This window comes from Rhinatrema bivittatum, chromosome 11 (genome assembly GCF_901001135.1).
Source record: "Rhinatrema bivittatum chromosome 11, aRhiBiv1.1, whole genome shotgun sequence".
NCBI classification, from domain to species: domain Eukaryota; kingdom Metazoa; phylum Chordata; class Amphibia; order Gymnophiona; family Rhinatrematidae; genus Rhinatrema; species Rhinatrema bivittatum.
In genome coordinates, this window is record NC_042625.1 from 52,340,524 (window position 1) to 52,357,108 (window position 16,585).

Here is a 16,585-nt window from a genome sequence, read left to right on the forward strand (position 1 = left end):
CCTCTGGCAACGACTTCCACAGCTCAATTATGTTTTGAGGGAAAAAAATATTTTCTCTTTTTATTTTAAATGTATGGGCGGCCCTGAGTACACGATGTGCAGAGCTTGCTGCATTTCCTGACCACCTTCTCCCTACAATGCCAGGAATGTTTCTTTTTTCTCTCTGCTCCTATTTTCCACACTTACCGGCAGGGAGCTTTAAAACGCCAACAGTTGTATTTGTATTTATTAAAATTTCTTAATCGCTCATGCACAAGCCCTGAACGATTTACAAAACAAACATACATAATAAAATACAACATAACTTAGCGGACAAAATACAAGCACAATTATTGCCCAAGGTCCAACTTGGAAGCTAAGATCTTAGAGTTAGGGCATAGTTTTATATGAATACTTGGGGTTCATCAGAAAAGATCATAATGCTGTTTAAATGTTTTTGCGCACTCTGTAAGTCTCAGGGTTGCAGGTATGGTATTCCACATGGCAGGCGCAGCCACTGAAAAAGCAATCTCTTGTTACTGATCGTCTTGCTGCTTGTACTTGTAGGCACTTCAAAAAGATCCCTTTCTTGTGATCTGAGGTTCCAAGTGGTTTGATATATCCGTAGCAGAAAATTGATCCAAGGCAAAGAAGAAATGCTAATGAGTTTATGGATTATAAATTGTGGCCTGGTAGCTGTTACCCTTTCCCATACTGGGACACTCCTAAGACTGGCGCAACATTTCACGGCAGCAGTGAAAATTACATAGCAGGTTCCAGAGGATGTATGAAAATGACGAGAAGACACTCAGTACAATCTGTCCTGTGTGTCCTGCCACACTCTCAGAGAGGACAGTGGGGCACAGCACAGCAGCACCCCCGCTGTTCTGGGTGCCTGCCCTTACATAAACGTAAGACTGGCAATTCCAGTCACCAATCTGTTCAGCTTCGGCCATTAATACAGCAACTCAATGCTGATTTTCAGCTAGTATTCAAGTAAAAGAATTGTTTTAAAACATTTTAAAAGAAGCAGGGCCAGTAGTGTCTGCATGCTTCTGCAGAGACAGGCTCGTTGCTTCAGCGATGGAGGAGGAATCTCTTCAAGCATTAATGCTGTATATGCATGCAGGTCAGAGGTGCACACTCCTCCATACTGTCTGTACTCTGCAGAGCTCAGACAAAAGGATGAATTCTAACTTATCCTTCCAGTTTTACAGGAGAAATTGGTTCATCTCATCAGCAAGTAATGCTCCAAGCTCAGCAATGGTATATCCTTATATGCTACGTGTCTTGGTCAAATGTTCCTTCATCCTTTCCCCTGTAGGCCACTCATCCCCTGTACGCTGGAACTGTGCACACCTGAGCTCAGAAATTGCATGTTCACTTTCAAGCGCACTGCTGTGTCCTGCTGTTCCCCTACTTTTTCAGTCTTTTGCTGTGCACTTTACAAAAACTCTAGGCTGGATACTGGAACAACTTGGTGACTCCCCTGCTCTTCCTGAGACAAGCAAAGTTGGTATCAGTGTGGATGTATTCTCCCTAGTGCCCAATAAAAGTATTGACAGATGCTTCTTTGTGGCCTCTTAAGCAGGGCAGGATATGTGCCTTTCTGCACAACTACTGCAATTCCTGGCACTTGTTATTTCTTCCAAGGCCACGGGCCATATCACTAAAGCTTTAAGAGGCATGGCTTTTCTGCCAGGCCCTCCCCTAACTTCCAAACCCTCTATGAAGGACTCTGTTATACACAACAGGGACACAACTGGGTCTTGAAACTATTCAAAAATGGGATTTCTTATACTGGACCCCAATGCTCCATTACTTGCAAATTCTGATTTGCCTCTGTTCATTTAAATTTACTGTAATCTGACTTGAGACCAACGTTGGGAAAAGGCAGAGAATCACATGTTCATGAATGAATAAATAAATAGCGCATCTCCAAACTCAGAAATGCTGAAGCTCAGGATACTACCATGCAACAGCTAAAAATATCCCCCATCGCTCACCGCCGGCACTGACACACAACAGCCCTCTCTGGTGCAGGAGGGTGCGGGAAGAGCTCATACCTTATGCGGCTGCGTGCTGTGGGGGTTACAGATGCTGTGGGTGAGGAAGAGGCGAGGGAGAGTTGTGGAGATGTGCTTCCCATTGCCATGAGCGAGGCTGAGCTAGCTCCGTCTGTCGCACTCATATCCCGCTTCAGCTCTTCGCTGCTCCGCCGAGACACTACGAAGGAAAAGCAGGTTTCCAGCAGGTAAAACGGGCTTGAGCAGCTCCTAGAGGCCCGCATGCACTGGCAGCAAAGACATGGCCACCCCAAGCCAGCCAGCAAAGCCTCTGCTCTACCCAGCAGAAGAGAGAGAGAGAGGAAGGAACTCGGGTAATTCAGGAGTCACCTTGCTCAAGCTCCAAGAGGTTGAGCCCAGCTACATGATACAGACTTTAAATTAAAGCTGCTCTACTGCAGGCATTTAGGGGGAATTATTTCATTTAACAGCCTGCATAACTTTTCAGGCTGTTCCTGCCCAAATTATACCAAGGGAACTTTTCAGCAAACCTGCCCATACAAGTTACACCTGAGCAAATGTAAGCATAGACTACAAAATCAAAAGCATGCGCATGGATATCCAAACCCCGCCCTAACTGTTCCCCTCAAGGCCTCTCCAGTTTTGAAAAACACCATTTCTGTGGGTAAAAGAAAAAGTGGCTCTTACCTGCAAACTTTCTTTCCTCGAGTCCCACCAGAGCAGTCCAGGCAGATGGATTTCTCTCCCCTGTCAGCAGATGGAGACAGAGAATAAAGGTTCTACTGTACACTTGGTACTTAAGTAACTGTGCCACCTGCAGTCTCTCAGTAAATATGTAACGAGGCCAATCCCAACTCCTTTCCAGAAGGGAAATTACAACACATTGGTGAACCCAAAACTAGACATGAAAACTCTCTATTGATAGGATATAATCACCAAAAATCAATGAAACTGAGTTACAAGTACCAAAGAGTGGTCTTCAGAATCACTGGGCAGGATTCAGGACTGTTCTGGTAGGATTCAAGGAAAGAAAACTAGCCAGCAAGAACCATTTTTTCTTATTATCCACCAGACCAAATGGATGGGATGTACCCAAGCCACCTTAAACTGGGGGTTCTCCAGAGTATGTGATACCACCAACTTGCTTTTTGCAAAATTGACCACCCAGCCGAGACTCTATGACAGGAAACTACCTTGGGAATCGAGTCTTGACAATTGTCCCTTGACTTTAACCAAAATCAACCAATTATCCATGTATAGATACACCATGATTATTTGTATGCAAAGAGCTGGCGCCATGAATACCATCACCATGGGAAAATGTACAACGTGCAGATACGAGCACAAAGGGGAGCATCCAAAACTAATAATGCCTCTCCTTCCCAGCACCACAAATCAAAAGTACATTTGAAACTCTGTCTGAATAGGACTGTGCAGATAAGCTTACGACAGATCCAATACCAGATAGAGGAAAATTGGTTCTTACCTGCTAATTTTTGTTCCTGTAGTACCACAGATCAGTCCAGACTCCTGGGTTTTGCCTCCCTGCCAGCAGATGGAGACAGAGAAAGTTTCACTGACATTGTACATAACCCAGTGTGCCACCTGCAGTCCCTCAGTATTGACCTGTATCCAAGCCAAGATGACAGCAACAACCAAAAATTTCTAAGCAAGCTTCTAAGCAAACTTGCTCCTCTCCAATGAGCCGGAAGAAGGTGAAGTTGCCCAAAAAGGCAACAGAAAACTTGTTTACCAAATTTAACATAAGCAACCAGCATTGAAAACCTCCAACAACTCCATACTATATACAAAGCAACAGTATGAGCGGCGGACTCTCCCCCCCCCCCCCCCCCAACCCCAGTAAATGGGCAGGTCTCTGGACTGATCTGTGGTACTACAGGAACGAAAATTAGCAGGTAAGAACCAATTTTCCTTTCCCTGTATGTACCCAGATCAGTCCAGACTCCTGGGATGTACCTAAGCTCCCCTTAACTTGGGTGGGATTTGGAGAGTTCTGCTCGTAGAACACTCTCACTAAAGCACATGGAAGCCGGGGCCCCGGCATCCAAGCGATAATGCCTAGCAAAAGTGGGCAATGACTTCCCAGTAGCCACCCAGAAAATTTCATGTGGAGACATCGGATGTTCTCAGCGCAGGAAGTCACGTGGGAACACATCAACTGCGCCCCTAAACCCTCCGACAGCGGGCACCTTTTAGAAATTTAAGTCGACTCGATTGCTTCCTTCAGCCACCGCACAATTGTTGCCTTAGATGACACATTTCCCTTCTCTGGACCACTCCACAGTAAAAAGAGTTGATACGATCTACAAAGAGGAGATGCAATCTATGGAAATCATACGTGACCTTTAGGTACCTCAGTAATGCATGCCTCCAATCTAAAAGCCTAAGCTCCCCCACATGAGGCATAAAGGAAACTAAATCCATAAAAGCTGTCTAACTAAGATGGAACGCCAAGACCACCTCAGGTAGAAAAGAAAGCACCATGCATAAAAATACCCCTGAATCAGACATCTGTAGGAAGGGATCTCACCTGGAGCTTTGAAATTCTCCTAGCTGAATAAATAGCAACCAAGAAAACCACTTTAAGAGTCTTTAACTGTAGCTCTCTTTAGTGGTTCAAACAGAGCCTTACATAATTCTCTAAGAACTAGATTCAGATTCCAAGATGGACAAATGTTCCGCACCCGAGGACACAAGTTCTTAGCTCCCTGAAGGAAGCATAGATGTGCGGACAGAGGATACCCCGGAGACAACCTAATGTTGCTACCTAGATGCTCAGAGTTAAAAGCCAGTCCCTTGACAAGAACCTTTCTGTAGAAAAGCCAAAATATGCGTCACCATAGCCTGAACAGACTGAGGCTGCAATCTGTCAACAGCAGACCAGGACTCAAAGATCCTACAAATCCGCACATAGGTCAAGGATGTAGAAAGTGGAAATAACCGCTTTGGAATATCCCCCCCGCCCCCCATCTCAGCTGTCTCCTTTCCGAAGCGAAGCCATGGGACAGAAGTGAGTCACCAGGACCCAAAAATATCTGCTGTAATCCCTCATCCACCAGAGGCCACGATAGGGAAGCCAAAGAAGAATCCCTCGAGTCCACGGCAGCAGCAGAGCTCTGATTTCTTTGTACAGTGTTCTGTTCAGCGGCTGTAAAACCGTGACACCTTGGTGTTCTCTTTGGTGGGGATATCCCCATCTTCCGTGAATGAGAGACATCGCTGCCTCAGATAGCTTCCATTCCCTAGGGTTTAACTTTCTCCGACTGATAAAATCCGCCTCGCCAAGTGCTGTTCTGCCCAGGGAATCAACTCCCGGGCTTCTCGAGCCACTGCCTGATTCTTGGTTCCGCCTTGACAGTTGATGTAGTCTACCATCGCCGCATTGTTTGATAGAATCCATACTGGAAGGCTGTGAAACCTTGGCAGATAGGCAAGCAATGTGAAATGCACCGCTTGTCTCTAAACAACTGATAGGTCATGAGGCCTCCTGTTTCAATCACTGGTCCTGTGCTAACTGATCTTGCCACACCATCCTCCATCTAGAGAGGCTTGCATCAGTGGTGACTATTATCCAACTCAGAATCTCCAATTCCGCACCATGCCCGAGACTGGTGTGAGTAAGCACCACGAAAGACTGTCCCTGACTTCCCCTTCTAACGGACAAGGAAGATGAAACTCTTTCAAATAACAGATTCCAGCAGAAGAGCCCCTTGTAGAGGCCGCATATGTGCGAACGTCCAATGTCTATGCCAGAGAGCACAGACCTGTAAATAGTCCCAGACCCTGGGCACCGAAAGCTCAAGCAGAAGCCTAATCTGACTCTGCAATTTCAGCACTCTCTTTCCACGAGAAACACTCTCTTCACTTGTGTGTTGAACTGAGCTCCCAAACTGGAGAAATTACTTACCTGATAATTTTATTTTCCTTAGTGTAGACAGATTGATTCAAGACCAATAGTTTTATTCACCCCTGCCAGCAGATGAAGACGGAGTTAGGTTTCAAAGCTGACGTCACCCTAGATACACCCTTGCAGTGACCTCAGCCCTTCAGTATTCTCTTCAAAAGCCACTGTGGACATACTAAAGAAAAAACTTGATTAAAAATGGATAACCATAACTGTACTCAACCAAACAAACACTGAACCCCAGTAAGATTATAGATGCCCTGATCTAGGGACTGGATGACGGCTTACCCGTAATCTCTTGGAATTGATATCCACTCCACAGGCAAATCCTTGGCACCGTTCTTGGGCAGCAGTGGGCGGGATGCTGAGTCCAGCTGTCTACACTAAGGAAAACGAAATTATCAGGTAAATAATTTCTCCATTTCATAGCATGTAGCCAGATGGACTAAGGACCAAAGGGATGTACGAAAGCTACTCCTGATCGGGGCGGGAGGCTGCCCGCAGTCTGGTTAACGCCGCCCTCGCAAAAGCTGTGTCCTCCCGGGCTCAGCAGATAGTCGATGGGAGACAGCAATCTAGCTTCTGCCCACGAGACTGCCTGAGCCCTAGTGAAATGAGCTTTAACCTGAAGGGGTAATGACTTTCCTGCCTCCAAATAGGCTCCTGTGACTACCTCCTTAATCCAGTGAGCTATGGTAGCCCGCGAAGCCCTGCTTCCTTCCACCGTGAAGGACAAACAAGCAGTCCAACTTTCGGACCAATTCTGAAACTTCCAGATACCGCACCAAAAGCCTGCTGACATTCAAATGGTGGAGGAGACGGTATTCTTCCATGTCCTTGTGCTTATCTAGGGATGGTAAAGAAATGGACTAATTCAAATGAAACTCTGAGACTACCTTGGGCAAGAAGGACGAAATGGTATAAAACTAATGCACACCCTGTTCCTCCCCGCACCTGCAGCACCACCAGCACCTCAACGGCAAGCAGCGGAACAGTCCCTCAGTGCCATGGAGCCAACAACCCCTGGTCTCCTTTACAGGCAGAGAAGCTGCTGATAAACCCCATCAATGAGCTCCCCAAGCTGCTAGCAGAAAAAAAGAAAATCAGCCAAATTAAAAAAGGGACCGACTAAAAGAAAACAGCCGCCCTGAGCCTGTAGCTTCCTCAGCAGCCTCATGAAGGGGAGGGATCTGGACCACCAGATTTACACCCTACAGAAGAAAGGAGCGAACATACAAAAGGGACAGCAACCCCCAGCTCATCCACCTCGACCAACCAGGGAAGGACCCATTAGGACCCAAAAAACCCCTAGGAGGAAGGCTCATAAATCCAAAACAGTCTCTGACTGCAGAACTGCAGGTTTTTCACCATCTACTCTCTGCTGGAGACAGAGAAATACTGAAGGATTGCAGCAGATGGCACACTGGGTTATATTCGTGTCAGTGAAACTTTCTCTGTCTCCATCTGCTGGCAGGGAGGCAAAACCCAGGAGTCTGGACTGATCTGGGTACGTACAGGGAATCTACTGTTCAGACTACCGATGACCAGAGAATCTCCATGGGAAAATAGGGACCCCCCCACAAGGATACTTTCATTATCTTCTGATCCTGAATGGATTGGAACTTGTAGGCCTACTGGGCACTAAAAAGTAAATGGAGTAATCACCCAAACTTCTTTCCTTCGCTGGAACCAGCACTACTGCAGCCAACAAAAAATGACAATCTAACGTGGACTGCACCGCTTCCCTTTTTATTCGGGAAGCATACGGACAGACAATGAAAGCCTTCTCTAACAACGGAAAGAACCTAATGGTCTGATGTTATCTTGGTCCACTCTTCGTAAAATTGGGACAACCAGCCCCCTCTTTTGGATACCGATGAGTGGACTATGGAGAGCCCTTTAGTCCTCCTGAATTGGAATCCACAATCTCCCAAGTATTCCGCCAAACTTGACAGCATATTGATGCTGTGAAAGAACTCTTCTTCCAAAGACTATAATGCCAGGCTTCATGAAACTTCTGTCTACTGTGGAAAGTCTTATGGTAACTCTTGGGATTAGCCCCCCGCTTGGCACTTTGAGTGTGAGACTTCCCTAAGTGCTTCACTCATTTCTCTAAATCCTCCCTAAACAGCAGTTTTCCTTTGAAAAGGAGGTTACCCTGTCGAGCTGTGGTCTGCATGTCCACTGCTGAATTGCGTCACAATAGCAGCCATCTAGCAGACATAGCTGACCCCAAATTCCTAGCTCCTGTGGGAAGCAAATCATACAAGGCATCTGATAAAAAGCTAAGCCAGCTTCAAAGCATTCTGCTTCTTTCTTCGAAAAGGATTCCTCAGAACCAGCCACTGGAATCTGCTGCACCCAATGCAAATGTGCTTGAGCCTTAAAAACTGCTAGACATAGTTGCCCTGAGTGCCAACAACAAAATGAATATCTCTAAGAGCAGCCCAGCCTTCAACTGGAATAGCAGTCTTGTTAATAGCTGTCAAAACCAAGGCATAAACCTGGGTACTCTCAATAAATTTCTGCAAGAAGATACAACTTAGCCATGGCTCTGCTCACCATTAGGCCAGCCTCAGGAGTATCCCATTCTGCAAAAACCTTAACAGTACGATGAAAAGAGAAGGTCTAGGGAAGGGCTCGTAAAACCCTCCACTTCTGGCTCCACTCTGCTCTCTTTAATCCCCAGCTCCACAAGAGCCTGAGCTATCATGGTGAGCTACTTGTCCCTCACAAAAAGACAGACCACCTTTGCATCAATCCCCTCAGCAACAGGGATTTCACCCTGTTCTAGAGCATCTCTATCTCCATCCCCATCCCCAGGAAATTTATCATGAAGGTCCTCAAGAAATCCATTCAAAACCACAGACTACCTTTCAAGGTCCATATCAGCTTTGACCCTCCCTTTCTTGGGACGGAGTAGGTAGGCATAGACTGCAGAACCACCAGAGAGCGCCCCCTCAGGAAAGAATTGATGGGAACTGCACCTTTTTAACCAAAAATGCCTTGGTTCATAGGTACCCTAAATTCAGGGGGAAAAGGGCTCTACAGTGTCCTTTTCCCAAAACTCCTGCATAGCAGAGGTACCCCCTGCCTTAGTCCGCTGATCAGCTGACCACAAGTTCCTCCAGCCACAGAAGATAGCCTTGGTGGGCGCACAGCAGACTCCCCGGAATCCTCCTGAACGCTGGAGGAGATAAAATGGCTGCCATTCTCAGCAGAGCTTCCATCAAAAGTCAACACCCCTACTTCTTTGTGGCAGCTTTTCCAACCTCCCCAGCAATTAAAAACTCTCCTGAGGAGTCCTCCCTGCCACCTGCACAGGATTCACCTACACCAGAAGGCAGGACTTTAGCCCGATGTTCCTTACATCACTTCCCACGGTCTGTGGGAGTGGTCATGCTGTGAAATGAGTAGGGGAGCAAAGGCAAACCTGGTCAGTAAAAAATTCTTAAAGGGCCAAATCTCCCTATATTAACCCTGAGGAAAAACCTCCAACACCCCTTTGGAGTCTTTGGAAATCCAGAAGGGATCCTTGGAGGAGTGGGAGAAGAGGCTAGGGAATGAGAGAACCAGCCCCAGTGGCTACCATATTCCCCTCAATACAAGGGCAAGAGACAATCAAGGATCACTGACCCCCTGGCTTGCCCCTACTCGACCAGAGGATAGCCACAAAACAGGACTCAATGCTCCAGGGAGCATCTTTGTTCACCAAAATGTCCAACTGCAGAATGGACTCCCCCAGCCATCTGCTGGAGAGAGAATACTGAGAGACTGCAGCTGGCACAGTATTTTAAGTATCAAAGTGTACAGTAGAACTTTTAATCTCTGTCTCCATCTGCTGGTAGGGGAGAAAAACCCACCCATCTGGACTAGTCTGGTGGACGATAAGGAAGCACGGTTTGAAAACTCCTCTGCCTCTGAATGCTGAAACACATCACAGGATCTCTAAGTTGTAATCCCAATTCTCCAACTAACTCTCTGTGATTTGGGCAAAGACTCTGGCCCTTCCTGTGCCTCAATTTTCCGGGTACGTACAGGGAACTTATTTTTATCAGCCTCATGGATGTGTGGGTTCTCTGGCTACACTTGAATCTGGTCCTGTCTGAGAAGAGGCCCAGCTGAATACAGCTGAGCTTCTGCTCCAGGATCTGTTTGCCCACTCATTAAGCTCTCCAAAACTCAATGGCAGAATTGTGCTATTCAACAGGAAATATTTTACAGTATTCTTTTTCTCTAAAAAGGAAAGGCTCACCTCAAGAGTAACATTCTGACAGAGAGAGACGCAGGGGAATGAAAAAAAACAAACTGTGGCCACGGGTTAGAACATGCTGTATTATGGAGAGGAAGTTCCCCCTCCCCAGAGTGCCTGCAGCAGGCATTGTGTCTATTGTAGTTAGCAGGAAGAACCTTATTTACTTAACCCTGGGGACTAAGGATAAACAAATGAGGTCAGGAATAAGGACTCCAGAAGGATGTAAGGCACCACCTAATACCTGTCAATGCTCAGACCCTAACTCCTTAACAACCCAGCCTCATTATCATGGAACTAGCCACCTTCTCCCTCCTTCACGAGTTTCCCATCAACACAGAGCTCGCCCTCGCACTAGCCCTGCTTCCCATCATCCCGGAGCTCGCCTTCATACTGGTCCTGTTTCCTATCACCCTGGAACTCACCTTGCATTAATCTAGTCTTTCATTGCTCCAGAGCTCATCCTTGCACTAGCCCCACCTTCTATTGCCCGGAGCTTGCCCTCATACTAGCCCCGCTATCCTTCACTTCAGAGCCCACCCTTGCACTAGTCCTTCTTCCAGTCACCCTCGAGCTCACCCTTGCATTATCCTGCCTTCCATTGCCCTGGAGCTAATCCTCGCACCAGCCCCGTTTTCCATCATCCCAGAGCTCACCCTCGCACTAGCCCCATTTCCCATCACCTAGAGCTCACCCTCGCACTAGCCCCGTTTCCCATCACCTCAGAGCTCACCCTCGCACTAGCCCCGTTTCCCATCACCTCAGAGCTCACCCTCGCACTAGCCCCGTTTCCCCATCACCTCAGAGCTCACCCTCGCACTAGCCCCGTTTCCCATCACCTCAGAGCTCACCCTCGCACTAGCCCCGTTTCCCCATCACCTCAGAGCTCACCCTCGCACTAGCCCCGTTTCCCATCACCTCAGAGCTCACCCTCGCACTAGCCCCGTTTCCCATCACCTCAGAGCTCACCCTCGCACTAGCCCGGTTTCCCATCACCTCAGAGCTCACCTCACACTAGCCCCGTTTCCCATCACCTCAGAGCTCACCCTCGCACTAGCCCCGTTTCCCATCACCTCAGAGCTCACCCTCGCACTAGCCCGGTTTCCCATCACCTCAGAGCTCACCCTCGCACTAGCCCCGTTTCCCATCACCTCAGAGCTCACCCTCGCACTAGCCCCGTTTCCCATCACCTCAGAGCTCACCTCACACTAGCCCCGCTTCTTGTCATCCAGGAAGCTTACCCTCGCACTAGCCCCGCTTCTTGTCATCCAGGAAGCTTACCCTCGCACTAGTCCCGCCCTTCCATTGTCCCGAGCTTGCCCTTGCACTAGCCCCACCTCCAGTCACCCCAGAGTTTTCACTAGCCCCACGTCTTGTTGCTCCGAAGCTCACCATCACCCTGGATCTCATACTAAACCAGCCTCCCATCCTCATGGAATTCATCCTTGTCTCACTATCACAACAGGTTCTTGCTCCCGGTCACTGCTGCCTGTCCAGGTTCACCCTTACCTGTGAAAGCATTAAGAGATACTCCCTGCAGCACTGTTATTGTAGGTTTTCAAATGACCACTAGATCTGTACCTGAAATGGATTTGGCACTTTCCATTGCAGGAACTCTGGGAAGCGTTGAGGTAGGTCTACTAGCAGAAGAATTTCTCAACAAATGTTCTGCAAGAAAACAAAAGAAAGGTGATAAGAAGCATATCAGGAATTGAACATGTGTGCACAGAGTGCAATGCCAGAGCTGAACCCAACTTGTGGGAAGGGAGAGGAAGCTCCTATTGAACAGACTGACATTTAAGGGCTAGTTAGGACAGACTTCGTGGCTTTGAAAGGCTAAGAGTGTCCTGAGGCTGTCATGTGCTTCTGATACGATTACATTTAATCAATCTAAAGACACCTTTCCCAGACAATGCGCAGGGCTCTCATTTGTTAATGTTGTGCTGTGACCTGCTCTCTAAATATTAAATTCTAAGTAGAAACGGTCAGAACCAGAGGAGAGGTTTTAATGCCAAAGTATTCCCTGCTATTGTTAAACACCAGCTGTTATGACAGCTTAGCTTTCTAAGACTCAAAACCAGGAAAACAATATTTTAATGTGGCTAGTTTCTAACAGCGGCAAGGATGGGCACATCAAGAGCTGGATAAGACTTAAGGATAAAACAGCATCTCATTATCAGAGGCCCTCAGGGAGGGATTAGGGATTCAAATCTGAAGGATTCAAAGGCCAAGTCATACACAAACAGTCCATGTGCACATACACGACAGCTCACATGTACAAAAGACCTTCAGGTATATAGAGCTGATGCACAAACAGCCACGTTCACAAAGTCCTACACTACAGCTCACATGCACAAAAGATCTTCAGGTATATAGAGCCGATGCACATACAGCTCTCACTCGCACAAAGTCATATGCTATAGTTCTTGTGCACAAAAGACCTTCAGTTGTATACAGTTATTCACAGTTAGCTCTGGAAGAAGCTATACAACAAACGAGATCCTATGAAAGAGCTAACGTAGCACAAATTCACCTACCTTGCACAGGAATTTCAGCATAACTCGGCCTTTTGTCAGACAAAGCAGTTAGGGGTTTGGCAGCAGATATAGGGCCACTTATGGAGTGCCTCTGAAACAATACAAGAAAGATGTCAGATAGCAGGATTACTGGCTATCTCAGGCTGCCGCTCAGCAGCTCCTCTGACTCCAATGTGGCATCATGACAGTTCAGTGGAAAGGGAACTTGCACAGCCCCACAGGCTGTGACATAACCAACACTTTTTCAGTGACGAAAGAGTTCCAAATACAACAAAACCTTTCTACATGATAGGCTGGAGAACCAGACTAAAATCAGCAAATGGTAACACTAATTTATATAGCTCATGACATCAAATAAAGGACCCAAACAGATTAGCAATCAAAGTGCTTGTGTCCATGCTTACAGGGTTCATACATCCATTCCTAACATGCATATATGTTCGAATAATATGTATGTATTCCGTTTGTCTGACTTCTGTCCATTGGATCTTAATCTTGTATGTCTAAATTATGTTAGATGATCTACTGTGCTTCTCCGATAATAAGACAGGTCTTATATTTAATTTTTGCTCCGAAAAACAGGTTAGGGCTTATTTTCGGGAATGTCATTTTTTTTTTCCATGATTGGTGAATGAGGACAAGGCTAAGCCCGCCTCATCTTTCATTCACCAATCAGATTCAATTTTCGGCCGAACCTTTTGGTTCGGCCTTCGTTATCAGCCCTCCATGGGAAATTCTGTTTTCCCGTGGTTCGGGCCAATTTTATTTTGGCTGCCCCCCGCCCCTGAAACGATTCCCGAAACCCGCCCCAACCCTTCCAGTTTGATTAAATAAAACCGGGTTTGTACGGTAAAAAAACAAAACTAAACAAAAACCCCAAATCCACCCCAACCCTCCAAATGTACTTCATTGCAAACCCCCCACCCTCCCGACCACCCCCCCCCCAAAACTTGCCAAAACTCCCTTGTGGTCCAGCGGGGGTCCCGGGAGCAATCTCCCGCTCTCGGGCCATCGGTTGCCAGCAATCAAAATGGCGCCGATGGCCCTTTGCCCTTTCCATGTGACAGGCTATCGGTGCCATTTTGATTGCTGGCAGCCGACGGCCCGAGAGCGGGAGATCGCTCCCGGGACCCCCGGTGGACCACCAGGGAGTTTCGGCATGTTTTTTGGGGTGTGTGTGTGTGTGTGCAATGAAGTACATTTGGAGGGGTGGGGTGGGTTTGGGTTTTTTGTTTAGTTTTGGTTTTAGTTTTTTTTTTACACTCCTCCGTCTGCCCCCCAGCGCATCCACTTTAGGGAAACGCAAACGCTCTCTCACTGCCGGTTCCAGTGGGTATACAGCTTCCAACCTCGTCCCCCTTTAAAACTTGCTTCTGGGGCATCCCATTCCTGGTCAATCAACTCCTGGATGGCTTCCAATACTGGAAAGTAGCAAGAGGCTTTCCGTAGGGAAATCAGAATGGGATTCTTCTTTGGTTCTATCAGAGTCCGCCTCAGGAACTCCCAGCATCTTCAGGGTGTGGGAAACCAGGGCTGGCAATTCGTCTCTATGGAAAAACCGTAACATGGTCTGATACGGTTCTAAGCCAGGGGGAATTTCCCCATCTTCCAAGGAATCTGAATCCTCCGTTTCATCCGAGTTGTCCAGGTCCCTGCCAGGGATACCCTTGGTTCCACGGCCATCCAGTACGGATTCTATCAGATAATGCAACGATGGAGGCCTACATCAACCATCAAGGCAGAACCAAGAATCAGGCAGTGGCTCGAGAAATCAGGTAGTTGATTCTCTGGGCAGAGAAGCACTTGGAGCTGCTGGCAGCATTTCACATCGCCGGAGTGAACAACTTTCAGGTGAATTTTCTCAGTTGTAGAAAGTTAGACACCTGGGAATGGGAGCTGTCAGAGGCAGCGATGTGTCTCATTCACGGAAGACAAGGGTTTCTCTACCAAAGAGAACACCAGGGTGTCGCAGTTTTACAACTGCTGAACAGAACGCGGTATGGAAGGAATAGGAGCTCTGGTGCTGCCGTGAACTTGAGGGATTCTTCTTTGTCATCCCTCCGTGGCCTCTGGTGGACAAGGGATTATGACGGATATCAAAACAGCCAAACAATGTGATTCTGGTAGCTCCAGAGTGGCCACATCGACCATGCTTCCCATATCTGATCAACATGGCCATAGACGGGCTCCTGAGGTTCGAATATCAGTTCACTCTTCCACCAGGGCCCAATATTTTTGGGCCAGGCTGCTCACTGCCATATGGCTTCGCTTCTGAGAGGAGACAACTGAGATGGAAGGGATATTCCAAAACGGTTATTTCCATCTTACTGCAGGCTAGGTGACTTTCTGCATCCTCGACTTATGTGCAAATTTGGAGGATCTTTGAGTACTGGTCTGCTGTTAACGGAATGCAGCTTCAGCCTGTTCAGGCTATGGTTTCGCATATTTTGGCTTCTCTACAGAAAAGTTCTGGTCAAGGGACTGGTCTTTAAACTCTGTGACAGTCCAGTAGTGACATTGGGTTGTCTCCGGGGTAAGGTGCAAAGGTATCCTCTGGCCGCACATCCAGACAGGGAGCTAAGAACTTGTGTCCTAAGGTGAGGAACATTTGTCCATCTTGGAATCTGAATCCAGTCCTTAAAGAATTATGTAAGGCTCTGTTTGAACTACTAAAGAGAGATACGATTAAGGAAGACTCTTAAAATGGTTTTCTTAGTGGCTATTTGTTCAGCCAGGTGAATTTCAGAGCTCCAAGTGCTGTCATGTCGAGATCCCTTCCTAGAGATGCTGGATTTGGGGGTATCTTTACACATGGTGCCTTCATTTCTGCCTGAGGTAGTCTCGGCATTCCATCTTAGACAGACAGTAGAGCTTCCAGCTTTTCTGGCTATGGATTCCTCTATGCTTCACTCTGGGGAGCTTAGGCTCTTAGAAAGGAGGCATGCATTATTGAGGTATCTAAAGGTTACTTATGATTTCCGTAGATCGGAAGTAAGGCATCTAAGGCTACAATTGTGTGGTGGCTGAAGAAAGTGATCAAGTCGACTTATATTTATAAAGGGTGCCCCTTTATAAATGGGGGGGGGGGTATAAGGGTGCACTCGATGTGTTCTTAGGAGACTTCCTGGACTGAGTCACAACAGGTATCTTCGCATGAAATTTGCTGGGCGGCTATTAGGAAGTTAATGCCTAGCAAAAGCATGTAACATCACTTAGATGTTGAGGCTCTGACTTCCATTTGCTTTGGTGAAAGTTTTCTACTAGCAGAACACTCCAGGTCCCACCAAGTTAAGGGGAGCTTAGGTACATCCCAGGATTCTAGACTGAACTGGGTATGTACATGGAAAGGAAAATTGGTTCTTACCTGCTAATTTTCTTTCCTGTAGTACCACAGATCAGTCCAGAGTCCCACCCATTTACTGGGGGGTGAGAGTCTGCCACTCGTAGTGTTGCTTTGTATATAGCGTGGAGTTGTTAAATTTGGGAAACGAGTTTTCCATGGTCTTTTTGGGCAATTTCACTTTCTACCGGCTTGTTGGAGGAAAGCGAGATTGCTTAGAAGTTTGCTTACAAATTTAAGATTGTTGCTGTCAACTTGGCTTGGGTACAGGTCAACACTGAGGGACTGCAGGTGACACACTGGGTTTTGTACAATGTCAGTGAAACTTTCTCTGTCTCCATCTGCTGGTGGAGAGGCAAAACCCAAGAGTCTGGACTGATCTGTGGTACTACAGGAATGAAAATTAGCAGGTAAGAACCAATTTTCCTTTATTTGTTGCATTTAGTTTTATTTGTAAATTATTCCCATAAACTAATAATAAATCCATTCTTACTTTCACCTGGCACCGAGGTGTTTTAGAATTAT

General features: G+C 47.0%; 1 protein-coding gene across 5 annotated transcripts in view; it reads right to left on the minus strand.

Moving 5' to 3' along the window:
• SPECC1L (sperm antigen with calponin homology and coiled-coil domains 1 like) overlaps positions 1-16,585 on the minus strand; it is a 94,560-nt gene that overhangs the window by 14,689 nt on the left and 63,286 nt on the right. For 4 of the 5 annotated variants that reach the window (XM_029619408.1, XM_029619410.1, XM_029619409.1 and 1 more), the window contains exons 10-13: positions 12,721-12,811; positions 11,765-11,851; positions 2,694-2,753; positions 2,046-2,205 (exon numbers count right to left, since the gene is read on the minus strand). In XM_029619408.1, coding sequence (XP_029475268.1) covers positions 2,046-2,205; positions 2,694-2,753; positions 11,765-11,851; positions 12,721-12,811 — 398 coding nt within the window. The remainder of the gene's footprint in view (positions 1-2,045; positions 2,206-2,693; positions 2,754-11,764; positions 11,852-12,720; positions 12,812-16,585) is intronic. The other variant, XM_029619412.1, reaches the window with a different exon arrangement.